The following is an 18,723-nucleotide window of genomic DNA, read 5'->3' as shown; positions in this document are numbered from 1 at the left end:
GCCAGTGGCCACTTAGAAAGATGGCGTCTTCGTCAAAGTTGTTCAGTAGCACAAGGGCTAACATTATTTGAGCCAAAAGTTTCAAAATTTTGGCACTAGGCGACGCTAGTGAGCATGGAATTTTTGTTAACTCTTATGACGAAATAAAATTAAGTATACAGCCAAACCTCTTTTTACGCTCCTAACTAAGGGAGCGCAAAAAAAAAATGGAGCTTTAAAAGAGGGAGCGTTATTTGGAATTTGGAGCGTAAAAAGAGGGAGCGTATGTTCGAATTTTGAGCGTAAAAAGAATTGGAAGCGTAACAAAACTCTTCGTTTGTTCTCAAGAAGTTTTACAAAGAGGTGGGGTTTATCTATGGTTCTTCAATATCAATAGTATCAATAGGGATAACGTAAACCATAATCTGAAGCCATTTTGGAATCAAAGATGGCGACTTCCGGTTTGTGTGGTTTCAAGTGATTTTGGCATCAGACATCGATTTCCGTCATCTTCTCATCGGTCCCGTACCAAAAAAACGCTACTACATTGGTTCTCGTTATCAGGCAGGAGTGTAAGTTGGAATTTTTGGAGCGAAAAAAGAGGTTTGGCTGTATATTGTTTTTCTTTGGTTCAAACAAATAGCCAACGATAACACATATGAGTAGTAAAAGTATCCTTACTCTTTCTCATATCAAATAATTGTTAAAAAAAATCCCCCAATCCGACGAATATACTAGGATACTAGCCACACTTTTATCCCATTGCATTGTAGAAAATATTTTACCGCATGTATTTTTCTGTCACACTTTTACTTAAACGTGACAATGCGAGGAAAAATGATAGCCCTTGCCATACTGAACAACTTTGAGGCTATTTTTCTAAGTGCATTACAAAATTTACAAAATTTTGCATTCTTGTCCTTCATGGTTCATACAGTGCAAATCAGAAAAAGCGTCCCTACCGGTCACGTTCTCAACTAAAAGCTAGCTGTGCTAGCTTTTTTGGCATACTAGATATTCAACAATACCCCCAAAGTGATGAAAGCCCATAAGTCCTGGGTCTCCTATAACGCTCTAATGTGTCTTATACGAGTGCGCGTAATAGGAGTGCACGTTATAGTAATGCGTTTAAAAGGAGACCCGACTATACGCTAGAAAATAGTTTGTTCGGCCGAATGAGTTATTAGGCCGAAGTTTGTTTGGCCAAATGGGTCACCAGGCCGAAACATTCAAACCAGATTTTTTTCCTAATTTAATATAGGCTATTCCACAGATTCCCAAACTTGTGAAGATCGTGACACCCTTTACCAATTTTCTGGAAATAGCGCTGCGCACCAAAATGAGAAAGATGAATTCGTAGAGCTTACTTATGCATGATCATACAATATTTTTAGTATTTTACTTAATTTTATATTTACAGGTAGGAGTAAGACAATAGTCAAAAAGTATTACTAGACATGAAATACTATGTGAGTATACTTTCTCAGCTTAATTTTATAGATTAGAAGTTACCTTCAAATGACACAACGAATTTCAATTTTTATTTTGGGTATTTAACAGTATTGGGATATTTAGCCGAGAATTAAGTCTCACAATGATATAATATGATGTGTTGAAAATAGACTATAAAATCGTCAAGCATTCAAATTATACTATGAAAATTGTCATTACCCAAAACGGCGCACTTTACTTTATATATATGAACAGTATATAATTTCGTGAGATTTAATCGTCTATCAATATACAGTCAACTCTCTTAAACTCGATATTGAAGGAACCATCAAGTTAGGGAAGTTTCAAGTTATAGAACACAAATCCAGTGTAACTGCGATCTGAGTGGCCATCGAGTAGCCATGAAAACAACTTTTAATATGGTTCTCTAAAACTCGATTTCGAGATATGAAATATCGAGGTAGGGAGAGTTGACTGCATTAGTTTGTCAAATTTAATATCAATCGTCGTTTAGATGTACAAACACACTTCTAAAAACACACTACTTTTCTAAACGCATTTTTAGATTTCAATCACGTTGAAAATCAAAAATTTAAAATGACGAAAATTCAATATTCAGAACTTAATGAAAAAAAAAATCTAAGTGAATATCAAAAATGTGTAGAATCGTGGAAATGTACCATTCAAAATGGTTATCAATAGAAAAAAATAAATAAATATTACTGTTATATAGATACCTTTAGAGGTAATATTTTGTCTTTGAAACTTAATCAGAATATAGACAAATAAATTTTTCCCGCTTTCCTTTCAAAAAATTTCCGTTCAAAGCCAATGGTTATGTTAATATTATTTGCTTAATATTAGTGGCCCTTGGCGAGTTCGTCACTCGAATAATGGTTGTGTTTCCGAAAATCTGAAATTCAGGATACTACCGTCCTCTGTTGCAAAAACCTATCCATCTAATCTTAAACCTGATTTCGTCAGCTCATTTCGCCCATGCTGTGAAAATGAGTATGAGTTGTTTGCGCCAAATTTGATTAGAAAGTGATGATAGCAATACCTTCTTGGTCTTAACAATATTTTTAAAAATAAATTACATATTTAGGCTACTATTCAACTGATTTGCTCCCGCAAAAATTATTTCAACTAATTTTCAAAGCCTAGACTTTGAAGGAAAAATTTTACCATATTTTACTCAGGTTATTCACAAAATGATTATGAAGGTTCTCTGAGATTATGTTGAAAATTAGTTTGCGTCACACAGTTTAGGAAGTACTAGAATATTTTTTCATCATTTTCAACACATTCAGCCTTGAGACACGTTCCGCCTAGTGGCCTATTCGACCTAACGTACTTCGGCCTAATGATGCCGCACCCTGAATACCTTAACTTGGCATTGAGCCACGCGATTTTCATAACAATACTATACAGTCGAATCTCGATATTCTACTATACCTCGATATACTCTATAACACGATAGATTTTTCGGTAACTTTATATTTCCATACATTGTGCCCTCCATAAGTGGATATTTCTATAACTCGATATCTCCACTACTCGATGTCACGTGATAGACCAATTTCTCTCCATAACTCGATATTTGTTTTAAAAAACCGCTTTATGTTTTGAAAATTGAAAATATACATATTTGGAAACACTGAACCTAAAATATAATATTTTCCTTGCTTTCTCAACTCGATGGGCATGAAAATTGCATTTTTTTTTCACATAAAAAGTGAATGATGCAAATTTGGTTGAAATCCGTTATGCTCTCTTTCACGTGCTATACATTTTTGGCATGGAATAACTTTTAGTTTGATTTTAGTAGAGTATACATATCATCCAAAGATCATCCAACTGCATTAACCTGGCAACATGATTCGTTCGGTAAGATTAGGAAAAGAACACCAAGCAACCGCGAGTCAGTCTCACTACAGATTTTTGTACCTTGTAAGACAATCATGGAAATGTTTGATCATTTTTATATTTTTGTTGCACACCAAACTTCAGTTAAATTGAAACATGTTCCACTCTACTGGATTTTTTCAAACATTCGTATGCAAATCAAGTTTTTAAATTTCTTAGTTCATTTAAATGTTTAATTCATCTCCATTTAAATGTTTAATGTGTTCAAATGTCCACTAGCTGTGAATTTCAAATCCTATCAAAGTATTTATTTTTCCATTTTTTTCAATTGCATGCGCAACTGAAATAGAATAGGGTAAAAGCACCGATTTTGGCCTGTCTAAGAGAGAATGTCAATAAAAATTATATGGGAAGCTAATTACGACAAATGCAAACTTTCAATCCTTATTATGTATGTAAAATATCGAAACTGAGCTAAATCTATTTTTTCGCCTTGAAAACCTCGTTGGTCAATATAGGCCACCAGAACCAGTTTCGGCCAGAGATCAAACTTTGGTTCCTTAATTGGCCAATCACATTGATTTCTTATGAGAGTGGCCAAATAAAGAGTACCCTGGCCAAATTAGGTGTATGGGAGCTAAAATTATAAGGAAAATTTATTGTTTTCCCTATGTTTTGAATCAATTCGGACGAGTAAATGGATATTGCTCTATCTTGTGAACGTGATCTACTAAACACAAAAGGTTTCATGCCGATTGGCTATGTAAAACGGTGTTTAATCCACTATGGCTAAAACTGGCGTATGGCCAAAACCGGTGCTTCTACCCTAATAGAAAAAATATTTCCTGGATAATCATCGCAACTTGACAGTGATGTATTGAATCGCGTAAAAAGTAATTATGGACAATATATTTTGTTATCATCCTGGACACATCTTCCCCTTCACACTTTCCACAGTACACCATCCAGGCTGTGACCTGACCGTGGCTGGATCAAATGCCGTTCCCTCGATTGTCTTTCGTTCTGTCACCGTATACCTCTGACACAAATAATTTGCTGCACGCAACAATCTTCCCTCAAATCGACACCAATCTATCGGCAACAGGGAGGAATCATATTCCCACCCACTCGAACACCACTCAGGTGGTCAGAGCATTTTTCCAATAGACGCCCTCCCAAGTAAAGCGACACATTTGCATGACGCGTCTCATCGTTCCATTTGCGCTTTGTTCACAGTTCATTAATGCGGTGCGTAGTGGAAACTCATACTTTTATTAAACGATTTTTTGCAGGTTGTTGCTGCTTTTAGCTCCGATGGGGAGGTAATTAAGATTCATTCGGTTTGATAAGCTAACAAAACGGTTCTATTTCGATGCCACCCCCGACACAGCGGTACGATCCAGAATAGATTTGGGCCAAATCCTTGATTTTTCGTTTAAAGTTTAAACAGTAAATGTTGCTGAATTTACATAGTTTTTGCCATAATCAAACATTTTTCAAATTTTTCAATATTTCTTGTTCTTTTCTGTTCATTCAAATATGAATCATCAAACATAAACTAAACACGAACGTAAACTAGATTAAATTAGCATTTAACTTTACAACACAAGTTCATATATAATTTTAGGTCACAAAAGTGGTGAGTGAGTCGAATAATTCCGTTTGGAGAAAAGTACTTCAATTTTTGAGGTTTTGGCCACCTTCAAACCACAGTGATTTCCCCAACCATCGCATCGGAAAGCTTCCCGTTCTTAGTGCACTTACTTTCGTTTTGCTGCCACCAATCGATCCAGGCCTTATCGAACCGGTTTCATAAAATCGGGTGAGAATTTTCGATACACAGCCTGTGGTAGCGGAAAGAAAAAAAAGGAGCAATCGTAATAAATTACAATTAGAAATATGCAACCATTTTTTTATGGCCGATCGCCACAGAACCTACCATGGGACACCAGTAGCTGCCGGGAAATGTCACAAGGTCGTACGCCCATCAGAGCCAGTTCCACTATCCGCCGGCGAACGATGTCCGGCAAGGGTCTACCGTTGACGAAAACACCGCCGAGCTGGTTGACACCTGCTTGACCTGAAACGGTAACCAAGAAAAGATGCGAGTGAGTCGAAAGGAAGCTGAGGCTTAAAGTGCCACTGGAGAACGCTAATTGCGCTTGATTGGATTCTGAGGGGCAAGCAGAGGAAAATGTTCGATGGAATTGTCCGAAGACCTAGTCCGGAGGGGTTCAGAATTGCGCAAAAAACATGTTTATTATCGATATGGAATTTCAACGCTCGTCAATTGGCGGCACTGGTGAGATACAATTATGGCGGAATTTATTGGTCTGGAATAAATGTGTGACAAGCGAGAAATTTTAATCTGTTTGCGCAATAATTAGCTACCGCTGAAAGTGGAGAATTCATAGACTTGGAAGAGATGAAGAATGAAGGTTTTTTTTTAACTAATCGATGAGGCTTTTTATGACATAAACTAAACTGGAAACTGAATAAACCATTGTAACACATCTGATAATACGAAGTTCCAAAATCGAGTTTTGAACATTCGCAAGAGCATGAGCATTATTGACTGCCCACAGTTGCTACTTCGTTATTGCAATTCGTACTTACGCAGGGAATTAACAGATGCTACTCAGGATCAGTAGCATCTCCAATGTGTAGGATTTGGTGCTCTCGTTATTAAAACAAACAGTAACAGCACTGACTGCGTCAGGTTGCAGGTCAATTTGGGAATGGGAGAGAAATGTTCACGTATTACTTGCTTTATGTTCAAGTTCTAAATAATGGACGCAGTAGTTTCAATCCCCCAACAAAAAAAAAAACAGATAACGCTGACATTTCGGCTTAAACTTTGATTACAGTACTGACCCGATTTTGTCAGCCCCTTTTGCGGAGATCTTTTTGTTCTCACGGTTTCATACCGTTTTGATTCATATTACGGACAGCTTTTAATTCCGGACACTCTACTTTGTATGGGAAACATTTCACACGAAATGTTTCAATTTTTGCCATTCGAAAGTTCACATTTTCGAGGCTCGTTTTAATAAGCTATTTTGATAAATATCTATGCAAATTTATATTGCACAACTGCCTTAGACGTCTCTTAAGTGGTTAAACAATTTCATTTGATGATTTGACTTTTCTCTTATTGATTTTCATGAGATGTCCGGAATTCGAATCAAAGTGTCCGGAATATGAGGCAAAAGTGAGGACTCGTCCGGAATAAGAATCATCAAAAGGCTATACATTTCGATTTATTTAAAATTATTCAAGTTGCGGAAGCGTATTCTTCACCCACGATTCGAAAGTTAAGGGTTTCCGGCGCTCGATAACGCTGAGGAATCATACAGAATGATTTATTTTGAATGCTCTATGCTGTGCTATACTTCCAATAGGCCTTAAGTGTCCGTAATATGAATCAAAACGGTAATCAAATCTTCTCCAAATTGTATGAACCCAACTCAAATTATTATGAATATGCATAACTTGGGGAAGAAAGAACTGATAACTTGCTTACATTTTGAATGCGATCTGAAAAACCTTTTGAAAAAGTGGCTGACAAAATCGGGTCATCTATGTATAATATACCTAAGGTTCATTCAAATATTACGTAACGCAAAATTTGTCAATTTTAGACCCCCTCCCACCCCCACGTAACAGCGTTTGTATGGAAAATTTTAATTTTTTGTATGGACCGTAACACTATGTTAGACCCCCTCCCTCCCCCTAAGGCGTTACGTAATATTTGAACGGTCCCTAATGGGAGACCCTATAGAAGGAGCAATAAAAAATTATCCTTTGTCATTACACATTTCACATAGAGACATGATTTTGAGTCTGGACTTCACGCATAATTGTCATTTGGCATAACGAAAATTATATGTGTTATTTAAAATTCTGCTTGTTATTGTATAAAATTGCTTTATAAGAAAAGTTCATTAGGTCAAGAGTCCTTATGCGAAACATCATCAAGCAAAACAGGCCACTCCCCATTAGTGAATAAATGTTATACATTGGATGCACTAAAATAAGCTACTAGTGGTTTGCTCTTGTCCATATGAAGTAACTGACAAGCAATTAATAAAGCCACTGCTGCTTCACGAGAAGTAATTATCGAGTAAATTTTATCGATTTCTGGACAGAGGTCAACACGGCAACAACACTGCAACCTGTACCAATTGGATCGAGGCTGCAGGTCATGTTGATCCCTGGATGCCGGCGTTTTACGGCCAACGTACCAGTTTGTTTTTTAGCGCTCGTCTTGGCCCATCACCGTTGTTGGTTGTCGTTTTGGATTGCTCCGAGATTGTTTTCCGTGAATCTCTCTGTTTCCATCTTAATTAGGAGTATTAAATGTGGTTGAACACCTTGCAGCGCATATAACGCTTTGTTGTCGAGCATTTGATGGTTCAAGATCAAGTGCCACGGCTTCTGACGAATTTAGCTGTTGTTCAGCTTGGGCAAGGAATATTCAGATCTACCTTTTTTGGGGTTATGGTTTCTCAGGTAACTTAAATGAATAATTTAATTTAACTACCGAGGGGTTCTGAGATAGATAGCGATTTAGAGCCAATTACGCTACGCTTACGTTTTGGGTTTCGAATTTCGTGATTTTCGGGTCTAGTGCGATGATTAACACCTTATTGAAGCAACAGTTTCGTGTTTGTTTAGGATGCTGTATTAACTATAGCAACCGTAATGAATTATCTATGGACTTGGGATGCAGAGCTCAAGCTATGGAATTCAGCTAGACTCCACAAAAGGCATGACGGCAGCAAATATGTGTAGCCACCGGGCCTTGGCTCCGCAAAAAATTCACGATGAATTAATTCCAAGCTTCAATCATGCTGCTGGACATAAACTGACAAAACCACACCAGCACCATATCATTTGATTGGCATTTTTTACCTCTAATTGTGCCAGTTTACCTCGAACCAACCAACAGAGCCCAGGACCGAGGAAAAATCCGTGAAGACGAATTCCTTCGAGTTGTTGAAACATACCACACCATTCCACGCAACTCCTTCTTGACGACCGATTCGGATTGCTCGCCCCTTCGCTCACAGGGGGCACCTATGACGATGCAGGTATGCTCAACACACATTCGTCATTTTCTCACCCAACCCTCCCGATCGATGCGATGTGCAGTAGGGTGATTCGAAATTTATTTGAATTTCAATAACTAAAACATACCTGTAAGCTTCGAATTGGCATAAAAGCAAGGCAGTGGATGATTCTGGATTTTCAGGAAAGTAACTAAGCTAGAGAAAGTATGATTGAGGAGTACCCTTGACACATCATTTTGCCCCGATACCTTTTTTCAGCCTTGCTTGATAGGATTTAAAGGAATGCCGTTTTATGGTCTTGAAGTGCATTAGATATGTAGATTTTAAGCAATTAGTTTTGTGAGATAATATAGGGCACAAAACTAAATAAAAACTAATACACCTCAAAGCATCCTTATGATAGGTTAAGCAACACCCTGCCATGCTTTATGAAAAGGTCGGAAAACAAAAATTCGAGAGGAAAAAAGGTCGAAAATATTTTGCTTGGTAGGAAATTTTTCTTTGCTAGAAGTGTAAAAATCCTATAAAAAATACGATACATGTTCAAAAATTGTCAATCGGCAAAGAAAGCTCTTACTAACTGTGGAAGAGCTAAAAAAACATTAAAAGAAGCACGCTCTGTCCTAGTTGGGACATAACGCAAGAAAGTAGAAAAGAGTACAGCTATTCTTGTGCTGGTCATGTGCTGTTACTGACCGATTTAATATGGAATTCGTCTAATGTGAACCACCCTAATGCGCAGAAGCTTTGCCACTCGGTAGCAGCTCGAAGGAGGTGCCGTTGCATAAATCTATTTCTCAGTCAATTAATTGTCCAAGGTGGAAAAACGAACCACTTCGAGTCGAACGGGAGGCAACGCGACGAAGATGATGATCAACCACACTATGACGACAATACTTACTGTAGCTCCCGCAAAGCTCCCATCCCGGTTAAAGCGATAGGTAGATATGCCCGAGCAGAAACACACAAACAAAAAGCAACACGCCTCGGTTCGAGATTTATATCGGGTGCAGGAATGAATAATGTTCCGTTTATAGTTTTTCGCTTCCACGCATTTTATATCACTGGTAATGTGCTGTGTGGCGCAACCGATGCTGTCCAGATCCAGAAACGTCAACAGCAGCACCGGAGACGAAGGGCCAAAGCGACCGCAGAGAGCCTTTCCATGACAGAAGTAGTAGCATGAATAGGAAAAAGCATCCAATTTAAAGTGATTTCTCATCACCTTCAAGGCAGCGATGCAGTCGGAGCGTAGCAACGGCGGCAGCAGCATTGCCGAAGGACTTGGAGAATTTTTTCGAACATTTCGATTTCTTTTTGTTCGCGCGCATAAAATTCTTCAAATTATTACAACGTGTATTATGAGACAGATAAAAAATTAGCTAATCTGTAAATATAATTCTCTCGATATTTTCGACCCAATCGAACCGGAGTCATGCTCCTTGTGTGCCTGTCTGGAGTTAACGGAGCAAGTTTGGTCAGTGCCAGTGGCTACGATAAGTCGTCGTTGGTCGACTTTGTCCAGTGTGCGTAGCAAAAAAGGTGACGAACTCGGAGGGCATAAAGAAGATGGACCAGAAGTGAGATTATTCCGTTGGATGGAGTCTTCAGTAGGGTGGCACTTTTGGATGCAGTACATATCCATATTAACTGTTTGAACAGTAGGAGCACACAAAAAAGCGATTTACCATAAATTCCATAAGAGTGGCTTTGAAAACGAATAAAAATTATAAAGACTGACATATGAACAGGACGCTACATTTGTTTTGCAAAATAAACCATTTTCCGTTCAAACTAATCAGACTTATTGTTACGGCAGTAACGACAGCGAACTATATCCGGGATTTTCAACTCGTTTATTTTACGGGAACGGTTAAAATTTTCCTACAATAATAGTTATAAATTCCATTAGTTTAATTCACTCTGGGTGGTTTTTTGGTTAACCTACGTTTCGTGAGTTTTGCTATATTTACGCTTAAGCGCTTGATGATATTTGCGGTATCTAATCTGTTTAGATTGATTGATGTTAAGTTTGACCATGATTCAAAACAGCAAGTTATTTACCTTACGATGAAGATGAATGGAAGCCAAACCTTAAATTTTCAAGAGCACGGATCTGGAGAACCAAACATCCGTTAAAGCTGAAAACTTAATCGATTGGTCACTAGCTGGCGGCTCTTTGTTGTTTTATCACTTTTCTCCTGACGGTAGACATTGACAGTACTGCTTTCAGTTCTGGAATCAGTTTAACTTAATTGTTAAGTTTTTACCATGTAAGGGACGGTATACAAATTATGTCACGTCCTCCCATGTCACACTTTTTGCATGAAAGCTTCAAAAATATTCTAAGGCTTGTCACAATATGTCTAAATCGCAGTTGTTCAAAACTGGACAGTTACATATTAGATGATACGAAGATCCACAATCGGATTCAAAACAAATGAGTTTGCACGCTGAACATTTGTCATTTGATAGTTGAGTCGTCAGTAGCCAACCAACGCTCTGGCCAATACTCTGAAACTTTGCTTTTACATAATTGGTTGATACTTCGCCAACTTTGCAACCCTTGGAGATGGGTCAGTAATGCTAAATTTTGTTTGACGACACGACCACAAATAATTCTAGTGTTGCTTGTGATGAGCTATCGCTCAAGAATTGGTCTACAGCTTCACCCAGCACTTGAAATTTGAAATTACTTGCTCAGAGCCCATGAAGTCATGATCAATTGCGAGCTTTCTCATTATCCAATTCATTGCTAGCGATGGAAGAACAGTCAAGTACCCATATAAGATTTATAGAGTTTACTGAATTGAGTTCCTCAATATGAATTCGACAGGCAATAACAAGCTTTCATCTTGAGTTGGCCGAAGAAAAAGTTTAAATTGTTGCCCGACAATCTTAACAAAAGAAGGGGAAGAGCTCCAATTTTCGACCCAGTACTAATTTTCGACTCATTCATACGTTTTAGGCCTACTTTGAATGAAAATCCGAAAAGTGTCACAGATTTCTTGTGGGTCTAAAATGCATGCTTTTCCCCTGGTCAAGTCATATGACCCATTACATGCTGTTGAAATCATGATTGTCCTCCACACGTAAGAACAAATATTTCTACTTGCAAAACGGTGCAGTGCCTACCAAGTGAATAAAACTCGTTCACTCTTAGCTCACGGGAATATACGTCAGTGCCAGCTCTACCGGCAAGACGAGAGCCATCAGTGTAACACACAATATTGTTTAGCATACTTTTTCCAAATAGACAGGTGTCTATTCTCCCCGTGAACAGATTTGTGTGGGAAATCCCCTGTAAGGGAAGTTACAAGCAATTGGATGATCCCTTGAAGCAAGGGCAATTTTGTCGGCATCAAGCAAAAGTGGAAACAAGTGGAAGTTTGTGTGGACATATGTTACACGTATTTTTATACCCAGAAAACTCGGTACCCATAAACATTAAGAGCAAGAAAATGCTTTTTGTTTAAGATGTTTGCAGGCTTCACAGAAATTCATGCAAAAATGAGGCAATTTCGAGGAGTAAAAATTGAACTCAAAATACATTACACGAATCCTCAAACAATTCGAGTTAGAGTGCATCGAAATACGATAATTTTTTCTGATACTCTTCTCTCTTGCTTCTATGTTCACCCTTACTCACACTTCGAAAGAACTCCTGAGTGACCCTTCCGAACAAAACAGGCCTTGCGGAAAGGTAATGGCACTCATTTTTAAAGGAATTTTCCTCTGTTGTGTTTTGTGTCGCATCTTCCTTGCTCATTTTTCATTGCCTCTCTGCTTAGTATTTTTTTCACTACTTCTCAAAGAAGCAAAGAAAGCGCGCTGCTTCAAAGCATGCTATAGAGCTCTGGTGATATTGAACTCCTGAAAATGGATATTTCTTAAATCTATGTTTATGAAAATATTGGTTTTGGCCATACAGAAGCACTGAGTCAATTAAACTCAATACAGTTTAAAATTAGAATCAAACTGAATTGACTGTAATAACAACAATTCAATGGGTACCCAAAAACATCTAGCACCGATTCTGAATTATATAAAATTAGGAAAACCTACGAAAAATCACAAAATGAACTACAGTTAACTCTCCCTTACTCGATACTCCGTATCTCGATATCGAGTTAGAGAACCATAGTAAAAGTTGGTTTTCATGGCTAACTCGATGGTCCCTTTGATCGCAGTTGCACTGGTTTTGTGTTCTGTAACTTGATGCCTCCCTAACTCGATGGTCCCTTCAATATCGAGTTAGGGAGAGTTGACTGTACACATAATAACTTTGTTCCTGTGGAAAAGTGCACTAAGAATTTGGCCGAAATCCAACAACAAATCTTGCAGGTCATTTTCGGGGGAAAATTCCAACAGCTTATCTCCATCAATTCATTAGAAAATCGAACAGATGTACGTTAAAGATTTCCTTAAATCATCCTAAAAGATTTTTGCAATATTGAAAAGATTTCCTCGAGTATCGTCAAGAAATTCACCAAAAATTCACGAAGATGTCAATAGATGTTTTCGCTTTTCTTCTTTCAAAAATATTGTTAGGTGACCACCAAAAATCACCACTGGAAGCTAAAATGCCCATTATTAGAAAATTACTCATAGTCTTCTTTGGAGCATATTTTCCATCGAAGTTCCAAAAACCTTGTGAGATATTCGTCAAGAATATTCTACCAAGAATCATTTGTACAAATATCGGTCAAATATCTCACCACAAAGTCTGCTAGAAACCTTAGCATCCTTGGTGGGGTAAATAAACATGACCTGCATTCTAAAACAATCAAAAATTTGCATCTCGAAAATAAACAATAATTATCAATCAATCAATCAATTAATCACGACACTTATCTATAATGACTTCGTGGACCTCCTGAAGGATCGTCACAGCCCCTTGGGGGTTTGTCACACCACTGGTTGGGAAACCCTGCTCTAGAGTATGTCACCGAACTCTGACGATATTGAAGAATATTATGAATTGTTTATATTTATAAGCTAAAAAGCGATTATCATGGACTTGCCTCAATCAGTGTTGACAGTCTCACACTCACATCTCAATCAATGAGCTCTCCCGCGAGAGCAAACTTATTAGAGATCTGCTTCGAAAATCTCATGCTTGAGTTTTTCATGCAAAATCACTTAAGCACACTCAAGCCGTTAAAAATGATTCAGTCATGAAGCCTCTCCAAAAATCGTGAAAGCCGAATGTTGTTGTTCACTTTAGAAAGAATTACTATAATTCAACCAGACCAACAAAAATCCTTTGTGTGAGTGAACTGAATGATTATGAGCCAACTCAGCCATGATTTTATGATTGCTGAGTTGAGTGATTGACAACTCACGCATAAAAAATTTCAATCATGAGTAATGGATAATGGAAATACGCGAAATTTGGTCTTCGCCACGAAGTTTCGAAAATGCTGCGGAATGATGTTTTATTATTTATATACGAAGAATTTCTATGAATGATATACAGTAAATTCCAGTTTTTGCTTATGAAAATGGTTTATGCATCTTGAAGCCCAATTCTTTTGAAAAATATTATAACCATTTAGTTTTAACTTGGACGTCTCCCAGGCAAGCTACCTACTATTGTTTTATATTTTGCATTACTATTAATCATCATAATTAAAAAAAAACCATTATAATAAAATTCCACAAAACTTATTCATATAAAGGCTATTTTAATGTGAAGATGAATCGAAGCCAAATCTCAGTTTTTCAAGAGCACAAATCTAGAGAACCAAACATCAGTTCGAGCTGAAAACTTAATCGATAGCAGGTGGTGACCAATCGATTAAGTTTTCAGCTCAAACGGGTGTTCGATTCTTCAGATTTGTGCTCTTAAAAATTTGAAGTTTGGCTTCGATTCATCTTAACTGAAAATATGTATTTTTGTATAAAATGTGGCTGAAAGTGTGCGACCGAAAAAAAAATTCTCTGCCCTTAAAAAAAAACTTTTTATTCTGCTTATTTATAAATTTGAACATTGTTTACATGTAATTGTTATGTACAAGGAAACATTAGTGAAAATAGGAGGAAGTGAAGTGAGTGTTGTGTTTCTGATGCTTTGGTTCAATTAGATTTAGCTGCCATGGAATCTAGGACGAACCATATTTTCCGTCCGGAGCGAACAGACAAGATTACACTGCATCAATTCGGTGAGTTTGTTCCATTAGGCATAGAATTTTAAAATTAGTTGAATTATGTATTTGCAATAATATTAATCAAGATTGGTTCAATGTTTATTCCCTCTGCCTTGTTCCTGAAGGCAGTCTGGATGAGATTATCAAACGAACCATTAATGTTGCTTGTATCCAATTTACAAAATATACCGTAACTACGCTAACGCTAAAATGTGGCTGAAAATGTGCGACCACGACAAAGCCGCAAAATTTTGAATTTTGCCGCGATTTCCCATTGTCCTTATCATGGGTAATGAGATTTTGAGTTACTCACAATACTGGCGGGCATTTTTTTAAATTATCGGACAGGTTTGGGCCGGAGGTTCTCCGATTTGCATGAAATTTACACCAGTGGTAGAGCTAGTGGGTACATGACCAAAAGTGCAATTCAAAAAAATTATAGTGGCCTATTTTCCCGGAAAGCTCTAGATGAATTTTCACGATTTCTCTATATACCTCAAACTTTGAAAATTCATATCTCCATAACTATGCATCGTAGAACAAAAGTTTTTTAGTGAAATCGAAAGGAAATTTTCTCAGCAATCTATTAAAAATATAAAAAAAAACATTTCTCGGAAAATTTTTCACCATGGAGAAAATTGACGGAAAAATAGCGAAAAAACTATCGTCTGTATGATGAAAAGTTTTCAAAAAAATATTTTTTGTTTCATTAATCCATACTCTAACTTTCGTCCATAGACGCCAAAGTGGTATCTTTTACCGTTTAGGCGACAGAACTGAAAAACCGATGACCACCCGCACGCTTCCCATAGGAAAATGTGTTCTATTGTGGGCCTCATAACCGTGCGCTAACGGCGGCAGCAATTTACACGCATTGTAAGTGTAACACAGTGAACCATCCTTTCCTTTCCAGTCAGAAGAAGTTTTTCGTCAATCGGACCACTCTCCATTGGTCTGTTGGGTGTTTTGTGTGCCCTTCATCAGCAACGTTATTTAGTATTAAAGCTAACAGCATCTATGAAAGCCGCACGGGAAGTTCTTGTTACAATCAATCATTATGGTAACGTTTGAATGATCAAATCTCAAGATCCACTTTCTTTGAAAACTTGTGAATATATTGTTAATATGTTGTTTCGGCCAGGACGTCTTTCCTACGTTGTGTTTCGTGCCTTTCACGATACAACGGACGGCAAATCAAGCGAACGGCTTCACTTTAACAGATAAATTACCACTGAGAGGCAGCATGCCTACTCGGTGGAGAAACGAAAGAAACTACATTCTTACAAATTCAATGGGTGCGCCTTATATAGGCGCACGATACGGCCAGACAAAACATACAATAATTATTCAATACAGTTTGGCGCGCTGTTGAGTTGGCGCCAACTGTAAAGGCTGCACGCTGACTGGCAGTGGAATATTCCACAGCAGCTATCTATGGAACAATAGATAGCGTCCCTGAGTGTTATACAGTTGATTGATATTATATACATGCAAATACTTCCACGCACGGTCGGGAGCGAGAAAGCCGTTTTTTTAACCAAGCCGAACGTTTTAATTTCCAGTGACCATTCTGTTTCTTCGGCGAGCACTAAGCGAAACAAAAAACGGCATCTGATCAGTCGAATGCAATACCAAAATTCGGACAAAGGACAAAAATTTTAAAAGGGCCCAAGAGATCTTGAGCTTTTTTTTCAGAAACGTTGCTGTTGAGCCCTTTTTAGCCCGCCCACGCAAACTTACCCCACTATCAGAAAGATTGGTGTTAGCTCTTCCTGATAGTGGTATTGGTGAGCGTGATCGAGTTGAATTGGGTTCACCAGCGGCTTGCAAAGCCAATGTTTACCAATGTCGATGTGCCCTTTTGAAATGTTTGTCCAGATGATTGTTTACATTCTGATTCCGTTCGAATGGCATTCGGGTTTGAGTGCTAATGACCGTTCACTGACTGGCAGTCCACACCACGGAATGATTCAGTGAGTAGGAATCCTCTCAGTCAGTTCAATGCATTTGGCGAATGGATGCTAAGTGCATTAACTCGTGCCTCGCAGATACAAGTGTATTGGTATTCACTTCTCTTCGCGTTCCTTCCGATTGCCGCTTTTAAGGCTCCCCCAGATCTAAGCAACTTTTTACGGCGATAGCGACAAAAAAAAACGACGCGATTTCGCTGATGCACTGTTTGATGAGCCACAGCGACGCGATTTCGCAGTGATTCGCGTCGTGTCAGTCAAGATGGTTCCATAGAAGAGTGCTTGCAGCGACACAACAACGAAATCGTGTCGCTGTCGCCGTAAAAAGTCGCGTAGTTTTGGGGGAGCCTTTACACAATCGGTTTCGACGCTTTCATGCTACACTCCGCCTAGGACGGTTCAGCTATCACTGAATGTTCGATAGCAGCAGATTTTTTGCTATTTTTCATCGGTGGCGTTCGGGTGAGTGAGTGAATTTTCCCATGCTTGCTGAGGGTCAGTTCCTATTACCTTTATTATTAAATGTTAGGATCGTTTTCAATTAAAGACTGTTCTGCCCCTCTACGCCTACTTGTCTCATGTTCTGTGTAGACCTTATGGACCGCGGGACAAATATGCGTAGAACGGCAGTGTTGGTCTCAATAGTAAAGGTTACGAATAAAGGACATACAAAACACCCAACAGACCAAAGGAGAGTGCTCCGATTGACGAAAAGCTTCTTCTGATTGGAAAGGAAAGGATGGTTTATTGCGTTACACTTACAATGCGTGTAAATTACTGCCGCCGCGGCGTTAGCGCACGGTTATGAGGCCCACAATAGAACACATTTTTCTATTGGAAGCGTGCGGGTGGTCATCGGTTTTTCAGTTCTGTCGTCTAAACGGTAAAAGATACCACTTTGGCGTCTATGGACGAAAGTTAGAGTATGGATTGATGAAATAAAAAATATTTTTTTTTTAATTTTTCATCATACAGACGATAGTTTTTTCGCTATTTTTCCGTCAATTTTCTCCATGGTGAAAAATTTTCCGAGAAATGTTTTTCTTTTTATATTTTAATAGATTGCTGAGAAAATTTCCTTTCGATTTCACTAAAAAACTTTTGTACTACGATGCATAGTTCAGGAGATATGAATTTTCAAAGTTTGAGGTATATAGAAAAATTGTGAAAATTCATCTAGAGTTTTCCGGGAAAATAGGCCACTATAATTTTTTTGAATTGCACTTTTGGTCATGTATCCACGAGCTCTACCACTGGTGAAAATTTCATGCAAATCGGAGAACCTCCGGCCCAAATCGTCCGATAATTAAAAAAAAAGTCTCCTGGCCTCAATAGTCAAAGTAATGTCACCATTAAATAAGCGAATTTTGTTTATTTGGAAATCCTTTAATTTGGCAACAATTTTGTTCAGCCGATAAACTTCAATTAAGCTAGAAACATCTTTAATTTCTAGAAGATTAACAAGATTAGATCTTTAAGATCGAAAAGATTTACAAGACGGCCTTGTGAGCTGACTTGAAAGACTTTTATCCAGTAGAACGACGTCTGTTTTTACTCCTTCTACATTGTTTCCTGAGTCAAGTCACGAATTCCAGCTTGAGGTACCTCTTGTAGTCTTCATAGATCGCGAGGACAACCTTTTTTAAAAGCTTCCATAATGTTGGACGTTGAAGTATCCACGACATCACCCAAATCACATGGATTCCATGAGATTTGGTCGCAACCAATTCAATAATCCCGATTCCCAAATTGGTGGGGTTCCTAAAATGCAAAGCCTGCGAACTAATATCCAAATATTGAAAGAATATGTTGCGATGATCAGATGAAGATTCGTCATTTGATATATCCCAGTTCGTCAAATCGTAACTGATTGTGTCTTATACTTCTTCTCTGGTAGATACTATGAAGGATGGGCGATTGTATTTTTTTATGAGCGATGATGCGATGACACTAACATCACTGTCCACAATCAGCGGAAGGCCTTTTTTTACTCAGTGTACAATTATTCATTTTAAATCATCCGTTGTGTAATATCCATCACAGGGTAAACAAACCGAGCAATTTTTCCTATTTTGAGGTCACCGAACATCAATTGTGACAGCAAATACATCTCTGGTAGTTAACTAAGCAAGAAGAGTATATCAACGATCGCGTTATTAATGAGCACGCATGTGGGTTTGTCATTTTATGTTTGCTAAAAGTATAAAAATCTGGATCCACAAGGTTACTATTTTT

The 18,723-nt window shown here is 38.0% G+C and overlaps 1 protein-coding gene across 1 annotated transcript in view; it reads right to left on the bottom strand.

The window, feature by feature from the left end:
* LOC110676949 (paired box pox-neuro protein) overlaps positions 1–18,723 on the bottom strand; it is a 138,325-nt gene that overhangs the window by 33,359 nt on the left and 86,243 nt on the right. Inside the window, exons 3-4 of the mRNA XM_021846942.1 lie at positions 5,237–5,377; positions 5,062–5,141 (exon numbers count right to left, since the gene is read on the bottom strand). Of these exons, the coding sequence (XP_021702634.1) occupies positions 5,062–5,141; positions 5,237–5,377 (221 nt within the window). The remainder of the gene's footprint in view (positions 1–5,061; positions 5,142–5,236; positions 5,378–18,723) is intronic.

The sequence above is a fragment of the Aedes aegypti genome, chromosome 2 (genome assembly GCF_002204515.2).
Source record: "Aedes aegypti strain LVP_AGWG chromosome 2, AaegL5.0 Primary Assembly, whole genome shotgun sequence".
Classification (NCBI taxonomy): Eukaryota; Metazoa; Arthropoda; class Insecta; order Diptera; family Culicidae; genus Aedes; species Aedes aegypti.
The sequence above is the reverse complement of the archived record's forward strand: the minus strand, read 5'-3'. Positions and strand labels throughout refer to the sequence as shown.